The 22,779-nt window shown below is 40.1% G+C and overlaps 1 protein-coding gene across 7 annotated transcripts in view; it reads right to left on the bottom strand.

The window, feature by feature from the left end:
- Window positions 1-9,009: 9,009 nt before the first annotated feature.
- The window catches only part of TFDP2 (transcription factor Dp-2), a 52,111-nt gene continuing 38,341 nt past the window's right edge, over window positions 9,010-22,779 (bottom strand). For 4 of the 7 annotated variants that reach the window (XM_005527061.3, XM_088060922.1, XM_014256158.2 and 1 more), the window contains 3 exons: window positions 20,874-21,040; window positions 16,769-16,874; window positions 9,010-15,858 (listed from right to left, as the gene is read on the bottom strand). In XM_005527061.3, the coding sequence (XP_005527118.1) occupies window positions 15,690-15,858; window positions 16,769-16,874; window positions 20,874-21,040 (442 nt within the window). In that variant the 3' untranslated portion in view covers window positions 9,010-15,689. Of the gene's footprint in view, window positions 15,859-16,768; window positions 16,875-18,213; window positions 19,883-19,930; window positions 20,379-20,873; window positions 21,041-22,779 lie in introns of those variants that run through there. The other 3 variants (XR_015773437.1, XM_088060924.1, XM_088060925.1) reach the window with 3 other exon arrangements.

The following is a 22,779-nucleotide window of genomic DNA, read 5'->3' on the forward strand; positions in this document are numbered from 1 at the left end:
TCTGCTCTCCCTTTGCTCCAGGCTGTTGCAAATGTGGAAATGACCTGAGGTGATTGTGTGTTCTACTCATGTACACTAGGGGAATAGAATTATTTAATGTAGTTCAGCCCATCCTCTGCATCAAAACTGAGTTGTTTTTCTGGTTTGGTATTTATTTCCTTTCTTTTAGGTAACACCACATGGGGTTTCCTTCCAGTTTCTTTTTGAGGAACATCACTTCTGTATTGGAAGCTTTACTTGTATTAGCTATGCTGAGAGGAGAAGTCACTGAAGTAACTTTCATCCTCAGCTGTTTGGCATCATGAATCTTTATCCTGATGCTTGTTTGGTTACAGATGTTGGCTACACACCAAAAATGGCACTCCTTTACTTTAAAAGTTTCCTGACTGAATAGTCAGTGTTGCTATAGAAAAAACATTCATCATTGAGGCCTCATTTTACAGTAGTGTTGCAACAGAAATTGCCCTTCAGTTAAAACACGTAAAACTGACGTCGTCTTGTTAGAAGAAGCATTTTAATATAGAAGAGCAGAGTGAGTTCCTCTGTAAGATACTTTCTGCAGGTTTTCTTCCTGTCTTAATGGGAGGGGAAGAAAAATCAAGAGAAAAGTAAAAAAATTCAGGTTACTGCAGTTTGAAATATCTTAATTTGGTGACTGATTCTTAATGTAAAATCATGAGCAGAGCTATCAGAAAATCATTAGCATGAGGTTACTAGGAGCTCGAATGTCACTGTGTAGTTTGGATCAAATAGCTCTAATAATTAATGTCAAAAAGTAAGACTTTTTTTGTTTCTTTAAATCTCAGGCAAGCACCTAAGGAAGCCAGAAAGGGAATATATTTTCTTCACTAGCATGTACTTAAATCTTTTTATGTGGTCTGAACAGTAAGTATTGCATGGAACTGTGGAAACAGTGCCTCATCTTGATTTTGCATTACCTGAAGGGAATTGTTAAGTGTTTCATCTGGACTTGGCAAAATTCCTGTAAAAAGCTGATGGTTATCAATGTATTTGGAACAAAAAATTTCATATTCAAGTATAGAAAGTTTGCTTAGTGTGTATATTGTTTATTAGAGAGGATTATCTTCTTTTGAATTTGCTTTACAGTTGCATGGAATAAAAATGTGTACTTCCAGTACCCAAATGTTATGTGACTCATGAGCGTATTATGCTGTTTCTATTTTTCTGACACAAGAGAGCCCCTACAGTGATAACTCCTCCAGGGTTTATTGTCCCTAACAAGGTCTTGCTTAAACCTGCTGGGCTGCAGGTTCTAACTTCAGAAGCTGCCACTTCACTCCTAATTAAATATGGGACAAATGCACTTAACACTATAAATATTTAATGGCTATTATTTAGTACCAAGTTGTCTTAACATTTTAAGTGTTCTTATGAATGTGAAAAAGAAAAATGCATCAGAGCTTGGGTGAGTTTTAGTGTCAGGAATTTTGATTTTTGCTTAATACATAACTGTTTTTTAATGATTCTTTTGCCTTTCAATTTTCAGGAGAGAATAGCACACAATTTGCACAACATCTGTAATTCTACAAGTTCCTTTCTAAATTTGCGTAGAGAAATTGCTTGATTTAAACATTACTTACAAGTGGTTGTGAATTTCAGACCAATTGATTTAAATTGTTAGTTTAAAACAAATCCACAGATAAGATTACAAATCTTAATGTGCTCTTGAGGAAAGTTGCGACAATGGCTCAACCTTCTTTTGAGAGCAGCTCATTATTTTGTCCTCTTAAGTTGCATGATAACTTTCTTTTTGGTTATAAGGGAGCTTGTTTATTTTCAAAGCTGATAGCAAAGAAGCACTGAGGTTCGAGGGGATGTATTAACTTACAGGTGAAGCCTGAAATGTTTCTTAATTTTATTAGTTATCTTGAAGGACACAAAACAAGAATGCAGTGAATAACAACATTACATAAAACCTCTTTCATTTGACAGAAAGTAATTGGCCCCAAAGCAAGAGTATACTAAAATGCTCGTAGTTTTCAGTAGTACTAATAGCCTTATTATTGCAGGAAAATAGTGAAAGAAAGATAATTGAAGCACTAGTAGTGAGGTACAAATTGGACTGAAGTGGCAGGACAAGAGTGATAACTGTCTATTAATGAAGCCAGGTAAAGCAACTGCTGGTGAGTAATACTGGATGTCATTTGGCCTTAATTGTTTTGTCTGCATGGGAAAAGTCATGATGGTGTGTATGGTCTTTGCTTCAACCATGCTTAAAACTTCCCTTAATAACAAAACTTGAGGAGGGAAGAAAAAAACCAAACAAAACAACCTTTCCAGCATTATTCTGAAGATCTACACTGCTCTGTAGATCTTGAACTTCAGCATAGTTTGCAGTGACAAGTGTCTGCTGGCTCGCTCGAACAGCTGTGGTCAGACGCCTTAATCAGATCACATATTTGAAATTTCCACACAGTGAAATGTATCTGGAGTCTTATTTCTCATGGGGGAGAAGGAAGAGATAGTAATCCAAATGTCTTCTTATTACTTCTCCCATTTAAGGCTTAGTTCTAATTAATGGTGGGAATGGTTCTATATGCTCTCCTTCTTTTAGTAGTGTTAGGTCCCTGTTAGTAGTTAGGTCCACATTAGGTAGTGGAATTAATAAAAGTGTATCAAAAATCCTCTTTGATAAAGCTTTTAGTTATCAGAGGTCCTCCATTTATTGCTGGAGTTTGGGAGGATGTGTAGAAGACACCTTTCTTCTGAACACAGCTGGCTATTGGGACAAGAGAGAAGATCCCTGTACTGCTAACCAGGTCATGGTTTATCAGTCACACACACAAGCTCTCATTTGAGGTGTTCTTCAGGAAACTGCAGCCTAGAAGGGCCACACAGGTCAGTGCCTATAACAGCTTAGTCACTTGACCATTTGATCTTTTTGAAACAATGTGCACAGTCTCTAGCTAAAAATAACATGTATGATGACTGATCTGGATGCCCTTAATGGCTTGACAAATAACCTTGAAAATTGAAGTCTGTCTGTGTTTCAGTGGATCCCTATGTTTGTGTAAAGACTTGCACTTCCTGCTGCAGTGTCGCACTGTCAAGCAGAAAGCTGCTGCAGTGGATGTCATGTCTCCAAATGCCCCAATGTGTTAAAGTAGGTCAGAAATTGCATAAGATGCCATTACTGGAAACTGCTGTAGGCTGACTTGCATATGAAAACTCAGCAGTGCAACTGGCAAATGCACTCTGACAAAGAGAAATGCAGCCATGGTTTAAAACATGACAAGAGAGCTCTCTGGAATCTCCCTAGGATATGAATGGCTGTTGGAATTGTGAGATGTCTTTGCCCCTTCAGTTCATGTTCCTGCTATCTGCTGAGCCAAAGCTGTCTGCCTGGCTTGTCAGGGGGCTCACATTATTCTTATCTGCAGGGAACTCAGACACATGGCTCCTTAATTCCTTCTGCACCGCAAAAAACACATTTTGTGTTCCCCTGCTTGCCAAGTGCCTTAGAAAAAATACAGTACACTGCCAGTCATGTAAAGGCAAGAATCTGTAGTAGCTCTTCCACCAAGTGGTTGCTGGTGATCAGTAAGGGCCAGTGGGAGTGTCAGGGTAAATGCACAAGTCTGCAGTTTCTCCTGTTCAGTTTAACACCACCAAGCCCAGGGAATGCTGAGGAGGGTACAGTGTGTGCATTTTCTCTCTTCCATAGCACTGTTTCAGAGCTTTAGCACATTCCTGGGTATCCAATTCATGCAGTATTTTACCCTCTATATAGAGTTACAAAAACGTGCCATTGGAGAATTAAAAATTCTGGAACTACCTTCATCACTCCTCAGGGTGCCTGCTTGTTCTGCTCTGTGTGCATCCCATGCCCATGAAACCAGACCCACTTGGTTAGGAATGTCTGTTGGCCCAGTCTCTTCCATGCCCTTGTACTTCACTACATTTTACTTTCAGGTTTATTATCTTTTAGGAATTTGAACACTGGAAAGGACAGTCTCCTGTTTCACTGAGGTTTTTTTGCTACTGATACTTTCATATAATCTTTTCTAATAATATTTTAACCAGTTGAATACAAACAAGAGAACTCCCAGTTGGGGGGATTGTATCCATTTGTAGTCCAAGTGGGGTATGTTTGGCTGTAATTAGATCTTAAAATTATTATTATATTTTTTTAATTATCTTTTAGTCCAGTGTATTTTGTAACTGTGAATGGTTCATCAGTCAGCAAATATACTGCTTGGTGATATGTTTTCCAAAGGTTTGAGATATGGGCACCATTCCATGAATGAATTTGCAGTTATTTCTGAAAAATCTTCACCATCCAGGGCTGCTTTATTTCCTGGAATTGTTGCATCTCTGGGGGTATGTGTGCCCATTTGTCATCATGCCAGTCACCCATTTCCTACAGATAAATAGATGGGTCAATATGAACCATCTCAGGAGCATACACACAGCTGTATAGTTAGACAGGCTGGAAGGCTCTGCCGTTAATATACAAACCTCAGCAGGTCTCTGCCAGTCTCTGCTCCTCATTTTGCTGCTCGAGGACCAACAAACAGTGGTCTGATAAATGTTCTGATACAGTTGATTCAGTCATTTGGCAATGGCCTCTAGATAGAGCAGCCCTATCACATCCAATCTTAATTTAATAGACTTAATACATTGCCTGATGATGGAAAATGGTAGGTAGAAGCTTGGCAGAACATCAAATAGAAGATAGATAGAATTGCTAGAGTTTGGGAGGATGTGTAGAAGACACTTTTCTTCTGAACACAGCTGGCTGGTGGGGCAAGAGAGAAGATCCTTGTACTGCTAACCAAGTCATTCTAGATACAATGTTTAAAACTTGGCTTTAGTCATGCTAATGAGTTGATGAGAAAATATCAAAAGGTGAAAAGATTTGAAAGCAGTAATAATAAAAACCTGGGCTTTTCCCGGGCTTACATCAGCCTGGCCAACCTGATTGCAAAGAGCCGGCAGCTGTGTTAACGTACGTCTTGTTAGCGACAGTTACAGCCGCTTTTTCTACAATTTGGTTAATTTAGTATTAGTTATATTAATGACTTGCTTATAGTAGTGTTATCTTGGTGTTAAGCTGCTAATTCCAAACTCTTCAGGATTCAGGACTGTTTAGAAAGGGCGGATTCAGCAGCAGCGTTCGGCGGTGGAGCGCGGTTCGGTGGGTTCCCGTCCCCGCAGAGCTCGGAGCCGCTCCCGGACGTGCGGCCGCGCTCGGCGGCTCCCGGTGAGGGCAGGGCGCGAGCCCGGGCCCTCAGGGGAGGGAGCGCGGGCAGGGACAGGGACAGGGACAGGGACAGGGACAGCCGTCCCGAGCGGTGCCCGGCGGTAACAGAGCCAAACGCCGCCGGGCCGCCTGGGCTCGGCCCCGCGGGCGCTGGGACGGGTCCCGACCTGTGTGCGGCCCTGGAGCCGGGAGGGGAAGGCGCTGGGCCCCGCTCCGGAGCGCGGGGGGGTGCGGAACGGGCGCGGGGCGCTGGCGGGGGAGAGCAGGGGCCGCTGCTGGGCAGTGAGGGCGGCAAGCGGCACAGGCTGTGCCATTGCCGAGAGCCGAGGGCCCGGGGAGCGCAGGTGCCCCAGCGCCCCGCACACGGGACAGACACGGGAACTCGGCAAATACAGGCCGGGTCCCCGAGGCAGGGGTGCAGTTTCTTGTAAAGGCGAATAATACGGGTGTTGCGGTCAAAAGCTGTCATTCCGAACAGTAGATTTAAAGCACAAGAACTGCCTCTTAACGCATGAACATGCAAACACCTCTTTTTCTGATGCTTAACTAAGGTGTGGCCTTAAAACATGCTGGCAGTTGTGGAAGCTCCACGGGTTTCTTTACCCCCCCTTAAAAAGTAACTCTTACCTTTAGCACACAGCAGCGTGGGTGCGGTGTGGGCACTCACCGTGGGCTGTCTGTGTGCGTTCACACCCTGCATTTCCTTGCAGGAACTTGTTCTCCATGCACTCAGCCCAGTCTTGTTACTGGGAGCTCTGCTCGCTGTTTTAATTTCACTCTGCAGAGCCGGAAGGCTTAAATTGTACACAGGTCAATGCTAGGACATTTTCGTGGGGTTTACTCATTTGAAACGTTTTTTTTAACTTCTAAATGTCTCAAGACACTTACGTCCTTGTGGTGCTTATTTATTAAAAATAACTATCTTGCTTATGCCAGCAGCTGCTGTAAAAATGTAGCTTGGTCCTTTTTACATAATATGGCATTAAATGTAACTTTCGTTATTTAATATTTGAAAAATAATGTTCAGTTAATGGTGGCAGATTAATTGTATGTATTATTTGTATGTAATACTGTCATTGCTGCATAAACTGGGCTTTAATGTCAGGATGATGAAAACTTGGCTTAGCACAGGTCATTTGAACTAATGGAGAGGATTGGCGTTTTGTGGTTTCGTGTACGGTACATGAATGATGCTTAGATAATTTTGCCATCTTGTAGCTCTGTTTGCTGCCTTGTGCTGGAAGAACCTTTCTTTTGCTTACTTCTTCCTTTTGATGTCATCTCATTGTTGTAGGCTTTTCTATCGCTTCCTGCATGGCTTTTCCTGGGACAATGGTTTTCAGTTTTTTAATGGGTCTGTGGCTGGTGAAGGATTCTTGAAATGTTACAAAACCGAGCCTGCAATGAGTTGTCCAGGGGGCAGCTGTAAGAACCAGTGGGCAGCAGCAGTTCCTTCAGTTTGGGACTTTTAAGTCTGACAGACTTGATTTAACCTTTGTGACATATGGGAAGTTCTGTGAAATATATAGGAACAGTTTCTTCTGTTTTGTTACCCCTGAACTGTAGTTCAGCAAGGAGAAGTCCCAGTGACATTAGGTTTTTCAGCGTTTTGAATGATTTCCAGTCGGAGGACCAGAACAGGAATTCAGTGTTATGTGGGACCCCCAGAGCAGAGCGGTCCCTCCCCCAGCAGGCGAAGGACGGGCAGGGCAGCACAGCTGAGCCTCTTCAGGAGCAACCTACACGGATCACACGGGCCAGGGCAGCACTCGTGACACGGCACTCGGACAATGAAGTATTGTTCTCATTTATCTCCTATCCTACACTTGGGGTTGAGACAGCGTTTAATGAATAATAAACCTACACAAATTTGGGGGTTTTCTGGTTTTCCTGAATGTTTTCAGATACTTTTGCTTTCTAACGGAATGTGTGGAATCCAACAAGATACAGTTTTAAATACTCTTAATTTTAACCAAGGACAATATTTGTTGCTGCTTTCAAGTTTCCATTATTAGCACAGAGCCCCTTAATCCTGCAGCAGTTACCATTGTTTGATTCCTTCTTTTTAGGAGACATACAGATTTACTTATGTGAAGAAAAACATAAGCTAGTTTATATGATGGTGTCTGGTTGGACAATCAGAGAAACTCTAACCAAAAGTATTTGTAATTTCAGGGAGCATTATTTGCAGATTTCTTAGAGATCTGTGCTGAGTACTTCTTAGAAAAGATGAAATGGGCTTTTATGCTTTCACATTTTCTCAGTTGCTTTGTTGGGTTCTTGGGGTGGAGATCTCCAGCTGAAAACATAGTACAAAGAACTAAGGGTTCTTTAGAGGAGAGTATTTAGTCCAACCAGGTTCACCATCAGCTTAATGTTTCCATTTACCAGAATGATTCTGGTAGCAACTTATAGAGCACTGACACAAAAGAAGGTAAGGATCTTTAGACTTTTTTTTTTCTTTAAGAAGAAATATCTTGCTGATATAGACTGTACCCTCTCTCTCATTTCTGCAGTTTCTTGTCCATAAAAAAGACATTGCAAGAGTTTTTATGTGGTTATTTACCAAATCTGTTAGTGAAAATGCCTTCCCAAATATGCCATTGCATTTTAGCTGAAAGGCGTTTGTGGCAGTTTCTATTTATTACACAAGAATGAACTCTGAGTTTTGCAAGTCTTCTGCTATTGTCTTTTACTTTTAGCTGGTTTGAGATTAAAAATAATGAGTCGTGGGTCTTCTGTGCATGTGGGGAAAAGCAAGCACCATGACATTACATGGTGCTTTTGTATTTGGCAGAGTTGGAAAACCAGCACAGAGGATGAAGAGGGACTGCATCTAACGCTGCCTAAATTCTTGTCATTTGGATTCTTGCTACCAAAATAGGAGGAAGGGTTTTGGAAGGACATATGTTCAGAATCTATAGCTGTTTGAAGGGTGTTCAACAGGATAAAAATGAACTGCATTGAACTAGCATGAAACTGGGGGAACACACCCTGTTTCTGGGGCCTTCTCTTAGGTATAGATTAGGTGTGTGTCTTGAATGGATAGAAACAGTAATATCCCTTAAACATTTTGTGAGTTATCAGAATGTAACAATTTTAGAAGTCCAGCATCTCTCCCTGGATAATGACATAGGAGGTTTCTCTGAATGACCAGTGAGGACGCAGTTGTTAGATTATGATATTTTCAATAACCAAAGGATGCAATATTTCCCATATAAAGCAGGGCAGTTCCTTGTTTTCCTAACAAGGTGTGCAGACTGGCAGTGTTAACCTTGAGTGACATTTTGTCTGCAATGTTCTTCTCAAAGACAGGCTCAGTCCTGTTGCCTTGAATTTTTTTTTATTCAGTTCTTCTGCAGTTAAGGTTTACATTTCAGTTCCCAGAAAACTGGATGTTCTTCTCCAAAGCATACATAGTTTTCACCTCAGTCAGACTGTCTGCTCCCCACCCCCATTTGCAATGTACAGTTCCCACTTGCAGCATTTTCAGTAAACATGGGGTCAACTGAGTATACAGAAAAAGCTTCTATAAAATTTCCATTAAAAAAATAACAAGTTTTTATTTACAAAGTGTTTGCTACTACAAAGTAATATTTCCTATTGGTTCAAATATACTATTTACTAATGCCAGTGTTCCTATTAGGAAAGTAAAACTTTGTATATGCACTTTTATTTCTTTGTCAGTGTTTAAAGCACATAAAATACTACCACATTCTTTTTTACACTACTCCTAGCCATGTACAATGTGGTAGTGGAAATTAACACTATCTCATCAGGGCAAAAATTCAGCATAGCTTAATAGCAGACTTTCTGCAAAAATAAAACTTTAGTTTATAATATATAGGTATTTGGAAAGAAGGAAATCTACGGAGAATTCAAAAATATGCAGCAAATGAAGATGAATGGGAAACTTGGGTTTTGCCAAATATTTTAGCACAAGAAAAGGGAGAAAAAATTCCACTAAATTGTTTGTGTGATGCTTTGTGCCAAAAGATGTTGGGAGAGCAAGATGAGTATATTAAAATTAATTAAAACTTCAAATCCCATATAATTAGTATGCTTGTAATTGGATTTGTCTCTTCCCACCCACCATGTTTACAAAACCCTGCTTTGAGTTCAGTGTTGGAGGTCACTAAATAGCTTTGTCCATGACTGGCCTTGTTCTTAAAAAAAAAGTTTAATTTAAAAGTTAATGAACTTTCAAGTGGTTTCTGCATTTTAAATATAAAAAGGAAGTGTCTCTACAATTACTTCATGTAGAATATAGTGGATATTAAAAAGTGCTTCTGTAAGGGGGGATGGAGGGCCGGACCTGCCTTTTCCACCCCTTGCTGCTTGCATGCATGTTGCAGCATGGGGTAGAAAAGAACATGGGCTGATGGCACATCAGCACTCAAAATTCAGCATCAGTCCTCCTTGCCAAGCACTCATCTACTGCCAGATCATCCCCCAGGTACCAACAAAAAAGTCCTGGTGTAAAACTGCCTGTGCTTGCTGGCCAGTTTCTCCTGATGCCGTGTAGGATATACAAACACAAAGGCTGTGCCTTGGTCCCAGGGCATGGTTTGCAGTCAGGGCCTGAGGAATGAGGACAGGCTCACATCCTACTTCTTACATGTTTGTTCAAAGCAGGATTCATTTTTTTACAGTAGGTGCTTGTTAGATACAGTGTCGTAACATTTGCATATGCGTCTCTGAAGTATTTTTCATGTATAAGCATGGCCTTTAAGACAGTGGAATGTTTCAGAAACTTGTATGATGGGTTGTGATTCAGCTGGTGTTTTCCTGGGGAAATTCTGGGAGATCCACTTAATCCTTGCATTAGTACAACCAAAACTAGTAATTATTAAAGATACAACAGCAATTTAACAAACCCATCAAAATGCCTGGAGACTGGTTTTGTGGACTTCACCTTTTCTGATAGTTTTAAATTCTGTGGCCATTCAGAGTAGTTGTATGCGACCAGAAAATGTCAGTGGGAAGGACTATGGATACATGGTGTTTTTCCCTCTCTGGCTGCCTGGCTCGTGTGGCTGGGCAGCATGGGCAGCACAGGAACCAGTGCGAGGACGAGTGTTTCACTCAGCCTGGAGAGGAGAATGGGCTAAAACCAACTCACCAGTAAAGACTCATTTTGTCTTGGGAAAAGTTTCTGCATAGATGAGTTTGATTTGCATCTACAACTGGATTTAAATTTAACATTGCTTTATCCTGTTATCCCATGGTGTCCATACATCTAAAATACTTATGCCTGGAGAGTGTTGAGAGAATGGCATTTAGAGAGAAGAGATTTAAGTGATTGCACTTTTCTAGCCAATACAGAAGACTTAGAAGAGATGTAAGTTTGGGCTACTGGGAGGTTCCTGTACCTGTTTGGAAATTATCATGGCTCTGTTACAGATACTGACCTGACCCAGGTCAGAATGCTTTTCCTCTTGGATACATGCAGATTTATTTGCTCCACATTGTTCCTAAGCAGGAGGCTTTCCCTTGGGATTTGGATGGTTAGATCTCAGATGTTACTTCTGAGTAAATTTTGGTAATTTTTAAATTTACCAATTTTGAGCAAGGATTTTTGGTGTCCTGCAGTTTAGGTGGATATCCTAAATGTTGGACTCTACGGAACCATCAAAAATATGGAAACAGAAAGAAAACATACTGATTTTTGTCTGATCGCTGAGTGGGCAGATAAGGTGTTTAAAGGTAGAGAGTGACTTTATGATCTCTGAACAGCTGCAATAAACAGCCCCTCCCTTCAGTTACTGGCATACTGTTTTAATGAGCACTCCCTCCCTCACTGTCAGTGCCAGCTGGGGAGGGATCCATGGATGCCACCTCAGGCAATCAGATTGAAGGAGCTGGGGCTTCTTGTACACACAGCTCTGCAGTGACTTGAAAGGACAGTAATCCTTTGCAGATGGAATGAACACTGGGGAGTAACATTGGTTATGGGTATTTTTTGGCAATATACCTGGACTGGGGGAGGACAGTTACTCACAGCCTCTTAAAAATACTCACCAGAAAAAATCCTAACAGCTAAACAGGGAAGAGATTATCAGATTTGGGAACTTTGTTAAATCTAAGGAATGAGTTTCAGGAAGTTTCATGGTATTAGGATTGGGTTGTGTGAACACCTGCCAGCAGAAAATTAAGTATTTAGAGCTGTTCATGTGCTCAGGTAGGTGTGTGGTGTCCACAAATGATTCATTGCTGCATTGCTTGCAGTCAGAGACCAGAATTCAAGTGTCACATTTTAAAGAACAAACCTCCATAAACAGGTCCTTGGCCTCTCCCTCACTAAAAGGAAAGTCTTTACAATCAACTGCCTGGTTTATTTTCAGCTGAAAAGGGCCAGTTAACTACAAAAAGGAGTATTCCCCAGTGTTCAAATATGGTTAAGTTTCAGCCATACTCTTGAATTAAAATGGTGGATTTGATCTAAAGAAAGAGCACTTGAGCTTTTAAACCTTAACTGTGGAATTCTAAATTCAAGCATCATTTAATGGATGAACATGTATGCCTCGTTTTTCTTTAAAAAAACAAAAGGGTTAATATTTGGTTATTAGGCCTTTTTACATAATGTTACTTCAGGCTGACATAGTTGATAGCAGAAACCCTTCTGTGGTAATTCTGTATCCTTGGCAATCTCCAGCTGCTCAAAAGGATTTAGGAGTATTTTCAAGCTGTAGTTTAAAAATTAAAACCCCTTAACCAAAATGGAAACACCTACAGTAGGGCTTGTACTGGGTTTAGTACTGGTACTGGTGTTAGTTTAAGTCATATCTTCAGTTGAACTGGTGGTGTTTACTGGATACACACACTGAGATTACGTGGATTGTTGGCGTTAATTCGAGTGTAGAAATGAGAAGACTGGTACATTTTAATGCAATTTTAAGTATCAGAATTCACAAACATTGTCAGATTTCCACATAATAGAAAAATGCTGTCTCCCACTCTTAGTTTTTCATCTAGATAGTGGAGCTGACAAGTTTTTCTAAGTCAAATTTAGATTTTTTAAGCACCACAGAGTTAGTCCAGAAATAAAGTTGTTCACTGCACTATAGTTATAAAGGCATTTACATACAGCGTTATATTGCTTGCAGTCAAGTGCCTCCTAATGTATAACCAAGATAGAGTGTTCCAAGACACAAAAATTTCTTAAATTTATCTTACATTTAAGTTGCATGGAAATTTAAATGTTGACTTTTTCAGTACCAGTTGCTGCTTGATTCCTGTCAATGAATATGAGGGATATTGCACGAGACAGGAGATGATGATGGGAACTGAACAGAAAATGGGAAAATCAATCTTGGCCATGACCATTTTATTGTGTAAAGTGTTTGCTGGCTCTCAACAGGAGGGAGGGCCTGTGTGTTGAAGCAGCTGAGCACAAACACTGCCTTGAGCTTAATGAGAGCTCTGTGGTTTGTTAATATTCTCAACTCCCTTACTCACAATTGCAGCAGCTGCCTTTAGTGAGGTCTTGCAGTTACCTGTCTTGGTTTGTGGTTTTTGTGTGTGTGTGTTTTGTTTCTTTTTTAAATATGGCAGCTAAGATCACCAGGAATTATTGAAAGGTTTGCCTGAGGTCATACACAAGTGACTGTGGCTGGATAAGGCCCCAAATTCTCCTAGTTCCCAGACTTTAGTGTAGCCACAGGACTGCTGTGCTTCAGTTGAACTTCATCCTTAACTGGTACTTGGCACAAGGAAGCCCAAGGAAAGAATTTACTTTTGAAGTCTCTTCTAAATGTTCTAACTTGTTTTGTCCTTTGTATTCAACTAGTCCAGGAAAAAAAAACATCAACTTTTAAAGGCTTGGTTCAACTGTCAAATAAATATTATGTGCTCCCATATTTTTTTACTTTTTATCTTTAAATTTGGTAGTTTGATGTTTGCCAGAAAGTAAGCAGCTGTGCAGGCTGCAGCTTTGAAGGACACAGACATCAGTGGAGGAAAGGTGTCATTGAAGATCTTCCCCCTTTAAAGCAGAAAGCCCACTGACTTGCTAATAAAATGTATTCCATTTCTGGGCTGGAAGCCTTTTTTTTTCCAGGTTTTTATAGTTCAAAGTGCTGCTCTTTAGGAACTGATTAGTGTTTTGCTGTTTGGTTGGGTTTTTTTTACACAGATCTTGAGTGAGAAGTGTGAAGAAAGTGTAAAGTTAAATGTGTCCCTAATATATTGCTGGGGGGAGGAAGGTGTAACTACTTTGGAAGATATTTCCCTCTTAAAAGAATTCCTTAGGACCACGCATATCTAAGTTATCTTTGATCTGCCCTCTCCAATGAAAGCTGGCTGACAGGGCAGTTTTTGAAAAAGCAGTGGGTTTTTAAGGAATGAAAGTGACTATCTGTTTAAATCATCAATCATGTTCTGTCAATCATGAAGCTGACAATTCCATAGTAATATGTGTGGAGTACCTGTTCCCTTCTTCCCCCATTTCAAAAGTGAGCCGCTTGGCTCAATGAACTGACTGTCTCAGCAAGAATATTCTTTTGTTTCTGTAAAGCTTTTCTGGTATTGAGGTAGTGTTACAGATTCAGTGGAAGTGAGGGGGTGTAAAGCCTCAGTCGGCTGTTGCCTGTGAGCCATGAGCACAGGATGGTCTTAACAGTCTTGCCCCAAGGGTGAATACCATGGTAGGCATTTGAGTTTGTGCATTTACCATTCATTTGTTTAAAACAGCTCAGTCAAGAGCCCTACCTACATTCTGGTGCAGGGTACTCCTCAGGTTCTCCTCAGGTACAGGAACTATCTGTGAGACATTTCTATCTGATGCTTTAGTTTGTAATGTAAACATGGGGTGGTGCTTGTCTACTCCTCAGAGTTTTACCTGTCCTGGGAGCAGCCAGCCCTCTGCTAATTCCTTCACAGCTCTTGAGCTGGAGCCTCATTTTCTCTCTGTAGCACAGGCTTGGTACTTTTGGATCTTGCTGGCCTGAGTGAGTGCAGGTTTGGCTGTAAGACATGACATGGACACAGCTCAGGCTGTGAGTGATGCTGCCAGCAGCTCAGGGGTAGCTGTTGCCATTGCTCAGGTGAGCCACAGCACAAGCTGCCCCATTCCCAGCGCAGGAACAGAGCCAGGACAGCTGCCTCACATAGCTGAGACATGGGGCAACCTCTTAGAGACAGTGCAAAAACTGGGAAGATTCACCTCATGAAAAAGAGAGGCTAGGCAAAGTCCTGGACGCTGGAACACCATGGGAAGAGTACATCTACAGTGTATTTTGCATTGATATTCAAGGTTTTTTTACAGGTCTTTATGATTGGATGTGATGTTAGCTATGGAAAACACAGTCTCCTGCTGCAAGTCTAATTTAACAATTCACATGGGATATGTGTTGGGTAACTTGAGCCAGATTATTTTTAGTGGTTTGATACAACTTTCAAAGGTGCATCAAGGTAAATGCAACTGAAATTTCTGATAAGAAAGTCTGTCAGAATCCAAGCTGACCAGAATGCAAAACATGAGATGATGTATTGTTGAAATTTTATTTTTTTCCCCTAAGAACCTCAGCCTATGACTTTAAAAGTTATGTGACTTGCCCACCCCGAATTTGAAAAGACTGCCTTGAAAACATGCTGCCTGAGATCTTTAACATGGTGGGAGGCCTTTTTAAAACAAACAAGACATGCTCTAACATCAAAGGGTTTATATAAAGTTAGAACAGTAAAGGAGAAGCTACACTGAATACTCTTTAATCTAGAAATACAATTTTTTACTTATTTTCCTTGAAAAAAGCTGGTGCAGAGAATACTGTTTGTTTCCTGACTGTTTTAATAATGGCTAAGAATAATCACTTATAATAAATTAGGCCTGCAATATAAAGGAACATATGAACCTTTTATACTAATGTTACTTTTAGAGTATCTAAAATGGATATAAACTATTTCAAGATTCATTTAATCACTTGCAATTTATATTACTTTAAGAATCTTCTATACAGCAAGTTGAACAGGAAAAAAAAGCAAACATTTTAACAGCCCCTTTTCCCTATAACCACTTTCATACTTTTGTAGTTTTAAATAACGAGTTCAGCACATTTGCATGTACTCGCTCCCCCTTTTTCTAAAGGCAGTACGGCCAAAAGACAATGCAAGCATTGGCCTTTACTGACTGACTGTTTTCTTCTCCATCTGAAAAAGACAAGGGGAAGACAGAGACTTGAGTCCCAAAATGGAAAAGATGAATTTAAGGTTTACTTTGCCACATGTCCAGGGACTTTGTTCTTTTCCTTATTTATAGTTTATAAAACCCACTTTGCTCTGCCTCTGCATGTCACTGTGTTCAGTTATACAATTCTTCAATTTCAGCTATGGATAAACTTGTTTTGAAGCTTCCATTTTGGTTCACCAAACACAGTGCAAACCAAGGCAAGAAACCAGTAAAATCCAAACAGGAACTCCCATTAAGAATATTTGAGCAGCATTTTGTATATTCCATTTTCTACTGTCCTCATTCTGGGGAGGAAGAATCCTCATCTTCATCCTCTTCATCCTCCTCGTTGAAGGAACAGGGCGTCTCCCCCCGGGATGCTGCACTGCTGGACTGCTGACTGCTAGGGGCAAGAAGCTGCCCAGTTGCTAAGGCCACTTCAGCATCCAAACACAACCCTGGATTCTCACTAGCAAAACAACAGAAAGGGTGAAGTTTAGAGGGGTTCTCATGAGGTTTTAAGCTTTTTCTTTTTGGCCCCAACTTTTCCGTTAGTTGAAGAAAAGCTACCAAGAAGGAGAAATCCCAGAATGTTACAGTAAACACAGCTATTAGTTGGGAGAGCTGATAAAACATCAGAAAGTTGCATAAGAAAGATTATTGGATGATGACTTATTTTCATAAACAACTAGTAGAATTGCTTAAGCTGAAGAAAAAAAGGGAAATCTGCCACAGTTTCATTAACATACAGAAATGTTTACAATCTAAAATGAAGCTATTTAATGCTATGAGAAAGAGCCTGCTCCAAAATAATAATCCCCATAATAACACCTATTTCCATTTTTATGGTACAGGTAACCTCCAAGCAAAGTCTGGCTGCTGAGGTGTATTTTAGGTTGGGGTCTTGTGCATCGTGTTTTTTGTTTGGTTGTTGGTTTTTAATTTTAAATTCTCATTAAGCTGTGTGGACTAAACTTCTTTCATGAGAGCTTAAACAGAAGTGCATTTAGATAGCAGACATTCCTGTGCATTCTTCAGAGATATTACTGGGCTTTTATCCACATGTAATTATCTATTTGTAGTCCATGCCCAGGCAGGAATTTAAGGTTAGTCAGGAAAAGAGGCTTGAAAGTGATTCTATTCTTATGAAAGATAGGCACAAAATAGCTGGTATGATCAACATTCAAAGCATGTTGATTCGACCCTTCAAATATAATTATCCTTCAGGTAAGACAGAATTAGAGATTTTTTTCACAATCAAAATCAACTGTGATAGAAAAGTACCTCAATTCCTGCATGCAAATGGTCTGAAATAGCAAGGTTACTGATGTACCACAAGCATATATAATTGTCATCAAATAAAAAAATATTTTATTTACCTTGATTTAGCATCATAAGTGCCTCCAGCTGCCTCGAAATGGGAAACTGCTTGTGCTGGACTTGAAAGTAATCCTTGGTTTATCCATGAAAATCCTGCAGACATATCTAGAAAAAAGCATAACTATTTATGATAGCTACTTATATTTTTTCTTCCTTTTACGATTTTAAACTTTGCATTCTCTTTGCAGTAAGGATCCCTTAATTTAGTTTAGAAGGTACCAGTAGCTTGAGTTTTATACTGTAGATGAGTCCTGTTTAACCAAGATGAAATTATATCCTGTGTTTGTGGATGCACTTAAGAGTTGCACTCAGCTTTTCCCTCTGTCTGGAGAAGATGCACCTGGCTGGCAGCTGTATACAATCACAGGTACTTGAAATAAGAGCTCTGGAGTTCTTCATGGAAACTTAGTGCCACAGCCTGACCCTGTGAAATGCCCTGACAGCTCCAAGTGCCCTGGCCCCACTTGGTGAAGGTACAAAAGGAATTGTATTTATTTGGGTTTGAGATACTGCCTGGGTGGTTTCACTGCATTCTCTGTGTTGTTGTGTGTGTTCTGGTGGCCAAAGGCAGTTTCAGCCTGGTGCTCTCATGGCTGGCAGTGGGGCAGTCTCCTCATGCACTCTGTCACCAGCCAGAGCTGGGCAGCAGCTGCGGACATGCACAGCCCATGGCAGAGGGCTGGTGCCAAGAATGGGAGAGAGAGCCTGTTGTACACCACATATGAGACATGTAAGGCATTCTCCTCCCTAGGGATAGGAAATGGGGGACCAATTAAAATGGTCTGGCAATAATGCTGTATTTCTTGAGGTAGTTTGTTAAAAGCTCCCTGAGGGATGTGAAAAGGTTACTTACAACCCCCATAATACTTGTTTGCAAATTCCCTAACAAGTTATGCCTGTCAGTTGTTTCCAGTTACGTACATTTCTGCCAAGAGAATCAGCAAAACAAGTCCACTGACCCAATTACATTTACAGGATTTTTAATTTGTTTTTAATTTGTTCCTTAGACAAGGCATTTCTATTTGCCTACCCAAATTCCATCTCAACACAAAGTTAACATCAAAGTTATCAAGACTGTCTAGTTCTTTTCCGTGGTACTTGCATGTGGTTCCAACTGGATGAATTAAATCAGAAATTAGATTCTTTACTGTTAAATTCTAAGCCTAATCAAGCCTGTTTTAGACAGCACAGTAGCAGTAACTGGGACTGCACTACTATAATTATCTAGAATTGTTCTATACCAGCAGGTAAGAGGAATAACTGTGGTTGTTACATATACATTCTTATTTGTCCTTCTGTGTTCTTGTCAAGCTTTGGTTCCTCTTAAATTTGGCAGTGCTGCCTAGCACAGGGGCTGTTTTAAGCAGGTTGACACAGCCATGTTAATTGGCTCACCATCCACTGGGATGGATCCACAGGCTACCTTGGCTTGTGCTGTGGGAAGCTGTTACAGCAATGCATTTAAATGTCATGTTACAAAGCAAGGCTAGCAAGCATGTTGTTCTGGCAGCAGTCCTTGGAACATGACAGCAAAGGTTAACAAGTGGCAGTTTTAGGGTGATCTGTGAGGACAGAATAGATGAGAACAGTTAAATGTGGATGGAGCTGGATGTCTTTCATCAAGATTGCTCTAAATGCAGGTTTCATGTTACAGAGAACATGTTCTGACTGTCTGTGCAGGAGGAGGCTAAACCATTTGGAACAACTGCATTGTACTTGGATTAATAAAGCTGTGCCATAGAGTTGTTCTCTGGTATTTTGAGGGAGTGTACCTGTGTGTACATGTTTAGTATTCCAGAAGAATAACAAGACACTGCTAGTAAGCTTGTGGTTTATTAACATTTCTGGATAATAGCTCATTAGTTTTCTTTTTGAAAAGCAAGGTAGAAGCATGGCAGAAAGGTGGTTCATAAAAGCATATCCCTGCCTTGTATTTTCATTGCCTCATATTTCTAAATACAATTTTCCAGTGGGCTCTGAGAAGCAAGGGATAAGAAGCTGGTGAAAGATGGGGAGTTGAAGCCCTTTCCAGTATGGAAAAGTCTATCAAAATTAAAAGTGTGTCTACAATGAAAATACTTATTTCTTCTAGCAGTGTACATCAGTTACTAATAGCTACACTTGAAACCAGGGAAAGCAGTTTGAATAAACCTGCCCAAGGTGATGCAGTGCAATCTAATAGTGGCATTGTTATGTACTAGGCATATCTTGTAGTAGATACATGTGGTAGAAATTTATACTTTATTTGAGAAGGCTCTAAAGCAATACCCTCAATAGCTTTTGTAATTAATGTACAAATGCTGCATGGGAGTGTTGTTGACATCTAAACAAACTCATTCAGGCAGTGGGTGCTCTTAGCTCTTTAGTTCCAGCTCCAGCCCATTTTCTAGTCATGGCTAATTATACAGGTAAACAGCAGAGCACTTCTTCACAGAGGGGAAAAAAAACAAGTCCTAAACTGCACCACTTTGTTTTCCCACTGCCTTAGTGGGATACATAAGTTGAGATGTTACCCCAACTGTTACTACCTCAGAATTTTTATTTCCTGGTTTGTTTTCTTTTTAAATCTGCAGTCTCATTTCTAGTAGTCAGGACTCAACTAACAAAGGTGGGACTTGGTTTTGCGTAAAGTGCCTGTCAGATGTGCACAGCCCAAAAGACGGAGATGCTACTCTGATTGCTGTTCCACGAGTTTCTGCTTGTCCCAGGTAGTGGAATATTTCTACTCAGACAGCAACCTCATTCCCGCCTTTCCACTGGAACTGTTCTGGTTGGAGCCCTTTGCTACATAGTTCTTGTTTAATTGTTGCAAGCTCCTCTGCTAGACAATGCCTGCAGTTTAGTACCTGGAACCAGGCTCAGGGAGAGCACACAGAAAGCACCTGGGTCGAGATGCAGAAATGGGCAGGTTTTTTGCAAAGGAAACCCTGTTCTCTGGAGGTAAATTAATGCAGGCTTAAAATGAAAGAGAAATTTTTGTTTGATCCTTGACACATCGGAACAGTAAAGTAACTTCAGCATTGCAACACTGTAAAAAGACATGAGTTCTGCTCCTTTCTCCTTTTTTACATTGGTGATAAATCACATGGTAAATAACGTTGAGTTGAATGAACCTGTGAAGAACAAACCAAGATTTTTCAACTTCTCTTTTTGTTGTGCCTATAAAGACTTCAGGTGTAATTTCAAAACCAAAAATAAAATATGAAATCTCAATTTAAAAACCCACAGGAAAAGAGGACCAGGAAAACACAAATAAGTGTTAATAAACATAAGCACATTTGATGTAGTTTGAAATGTTAAGCCATTTAAAATGTACTACTTTTATCAAATGTAACTGAATTTTAATTTATATATAGCAGTAGAGAAGTTAGAGCAAGACCTTTGTTTCCTTTTCTCAAAAAAAAAGGTCTGTATGCAGTAATTAATTAAGTAGCACTTCCTTTACAGATAAAGTACCTCCACAAACTTGAGAAAATGCTGGGCTAAGTTTAAGCTGCAGGTACAGTAAGAAGAACACACTGACAATAACCACAGGAAGCGATAGATTTTGGCAGCTCTAGTCCACTGGTGCAACACCGAAGGATTTCTAGTTTTGTGTCTAAGCACAACCTGTTCAAACAGAGAGGTAAAAGCTGCCTGGGTCACCTGTCCTGAAGTCTTTGGAGCCTCTTGCTTATTTAGAGAAGCTTAGTTCTCAGGTGGCACCTGCTGGCTCCTGAGGGATTACACCCAACCAGTTCAAGATGCTCTTTTTCTTTCCTTTTCCTCAACCTGGGAAAAGCTGCCTTCTTCCAGTTTGCTCCTCCATACATTCATTTACTCAAAATTAGTACTAACGCATTAATTTGTTCTGGGTGTCAAATTAGTTATTTAAGAAATAATTTCTTCATAATGCAGCTCACACATTACACTGTTATAAATCAGTGTGCATTACATCAACAGCATAAGATAAACCTTCCAAAATGAACAGTAAAACAACTGGTTCATGTACCAACCCTACTAAGTCCCACAAACCCTCAAATGTTACATACAAAATTTAATATAATTAAATTTGCTTCAGTTAAGAAAGATTATGGATTTCATCAGGCATGATATTTAACTTACCTGTGATGTAGCTTTCTAAAGCTTTTGGCACCAGAGATTTTGCAGTTCTTAGGTCCTCAGCTGAGCATTTGCCTGCTTCAAGCCCAAAGGACATTCCCATTCTTTTCAGCACCTCGCTGTCATCATAAATCTCAAAAGTGTTATCAAAATTAAAGAGGTATTCAAATCTGCATGTGAAAAATGAAAAGATAGATGATTCTGAACAGAACATAGTTGTGCTCTTCTTGCCTATTCTTTCTCTGATGGTTTTGGCATGCACTGAGGTAAGCATCTAGAGACTTGGTTTTCTGTAAAGGGTCCTTAACGAAAGAGAGGTGCAAGAAATGCTTTTTCTTTTCTGTGACTGGCATGCCTACAGGTTTAAAATGGCACATGCCCAGTTAAAGTAACTTCCCCAATGGAGGAACAAATTTTAAAATTTTCTACCTCACTAAGTAGATTCAAAGGGGAAGAAGGAGGCCTTATTAAACATGAACCTTCACTTGCACTAAAGCCAATAAGGTCACCAAAAAACCTATTTTGTTTTTCTGCTTTTACATTTCACTTTCTTGTTCTAATGTGCAACACTCCTCCTGTGAACTGACCTAGTTACTTTGGTATAATTTTGCTTTTTTGGATGCAGCTAGAAAAGCAGTCTGTTCAGAGTCCTATGTGTTCACAACCCACCATTTCTGCTGCAGGACTCTCAAAATGTTTGGGGTTTTTTTCTAATTGCATATCAAAGTATAAATTCAGATATAAACATCTGATAGCTTTAAGAAGTGCAGGGGGACTTAGGCTGGCCTTACATTGTCATCACAGATATTAAAAGCCTGGACAGTTCTGGTGGGTAAAATAAGGCTTAGTCTCCAGTACCTCTTTTTCTGCTGACAAAACATTTATCCTTGGAAAAACAACCCATCTGTGAGATACAGTCTCTAAAAGATAAGTCACTGGTAGGTCTTGCATTATCTCTCCAGGCTCATGTCACATGTCAATTTTCTTGCTAGCTTGTTTTCTAATACTTATTTTCTGATACCTGAACCAGGAAGCTTGAAAGGTCTTGAGTTTATACACAGAATTTTCAGTTGGTAATCTAATGCCCTGTGCATTATATGTACAACATTTCCAAGCAATTACTTTCCTTTAGAAGTTCATCTGTAAATACAATTTTGAGTTGCTAATGCTGTAAGCTTAGTTCTTCATTGGACTTACTAACATGGGTGCTTTATATAATGTTATTTGGAGAAGAAAGAAAAATAGAAGCCCTTTAAAAAGTGGCTTTCAGTCTGGAATCAAGTGCAGAGCAAGCACTGAAGCTGATCAGTGATGGAGTCAGGCAGCACAAATGCTCCCCAGTAAGTCGCCACCTTTGCTAACTGCCTTATTTAGCAGACCAGTGTAACAGTGGTTAAAACAGCAGTTTCTGGCACTGTTTACCTATTGCTACTGCCCTAATTAGTTGCACAAATAACAACCACAGTGGAAAGCACGCTTAATTTGGGTTGTACATTTAATGACCTCCAGGTGACATACTGCCAAAGCTGAGTTATATAAATTGAAGTATCAACAACTTCAATAATTTTGGTGTGCTCACTTTTGGTAGGAATGTTTTCACACAGTTGGAGAGCGCAGAAGTGTCTTACGCTACTCTGGTCCCAAATGCCAGATTAATCTCTAGCAACTCAAAGCAGCAGTTCTAAAGTTTCAGTATGAAATTGTTCAACTTTTTAACAACTCCAAACCTAAGTGTAGAGTCCTGTTTAAAAGAGCAGGAAGACCTCTCTAGTGTGACTATAGAATAAGGCTGTAATTATGCTAAATCAAAAATGATCCTAAAATTTCCAACTTGCTGAACTCATGAGTGTATTCCATAAGTTTTGTCACAGAATATATTGGACTTCGGTCTAATTTTATATAAAAATTC

Source organism: Pseudopodoces humilis, chromosome 11 (assembly GCF_049639895.1).
Source record: "Pseudopodoces humilis isolate 2021_Gansu_Grassland_sample_001 chromosome 11, ASM4963989v1, whole genome shotgun sequence".
Classification (NCBI taxonomy): Eukaryota; Metazoa; Chordata; class Aves; order Passeriformes; family Paridae; genus Pseudopodoces; species Pseudopodoces humilis.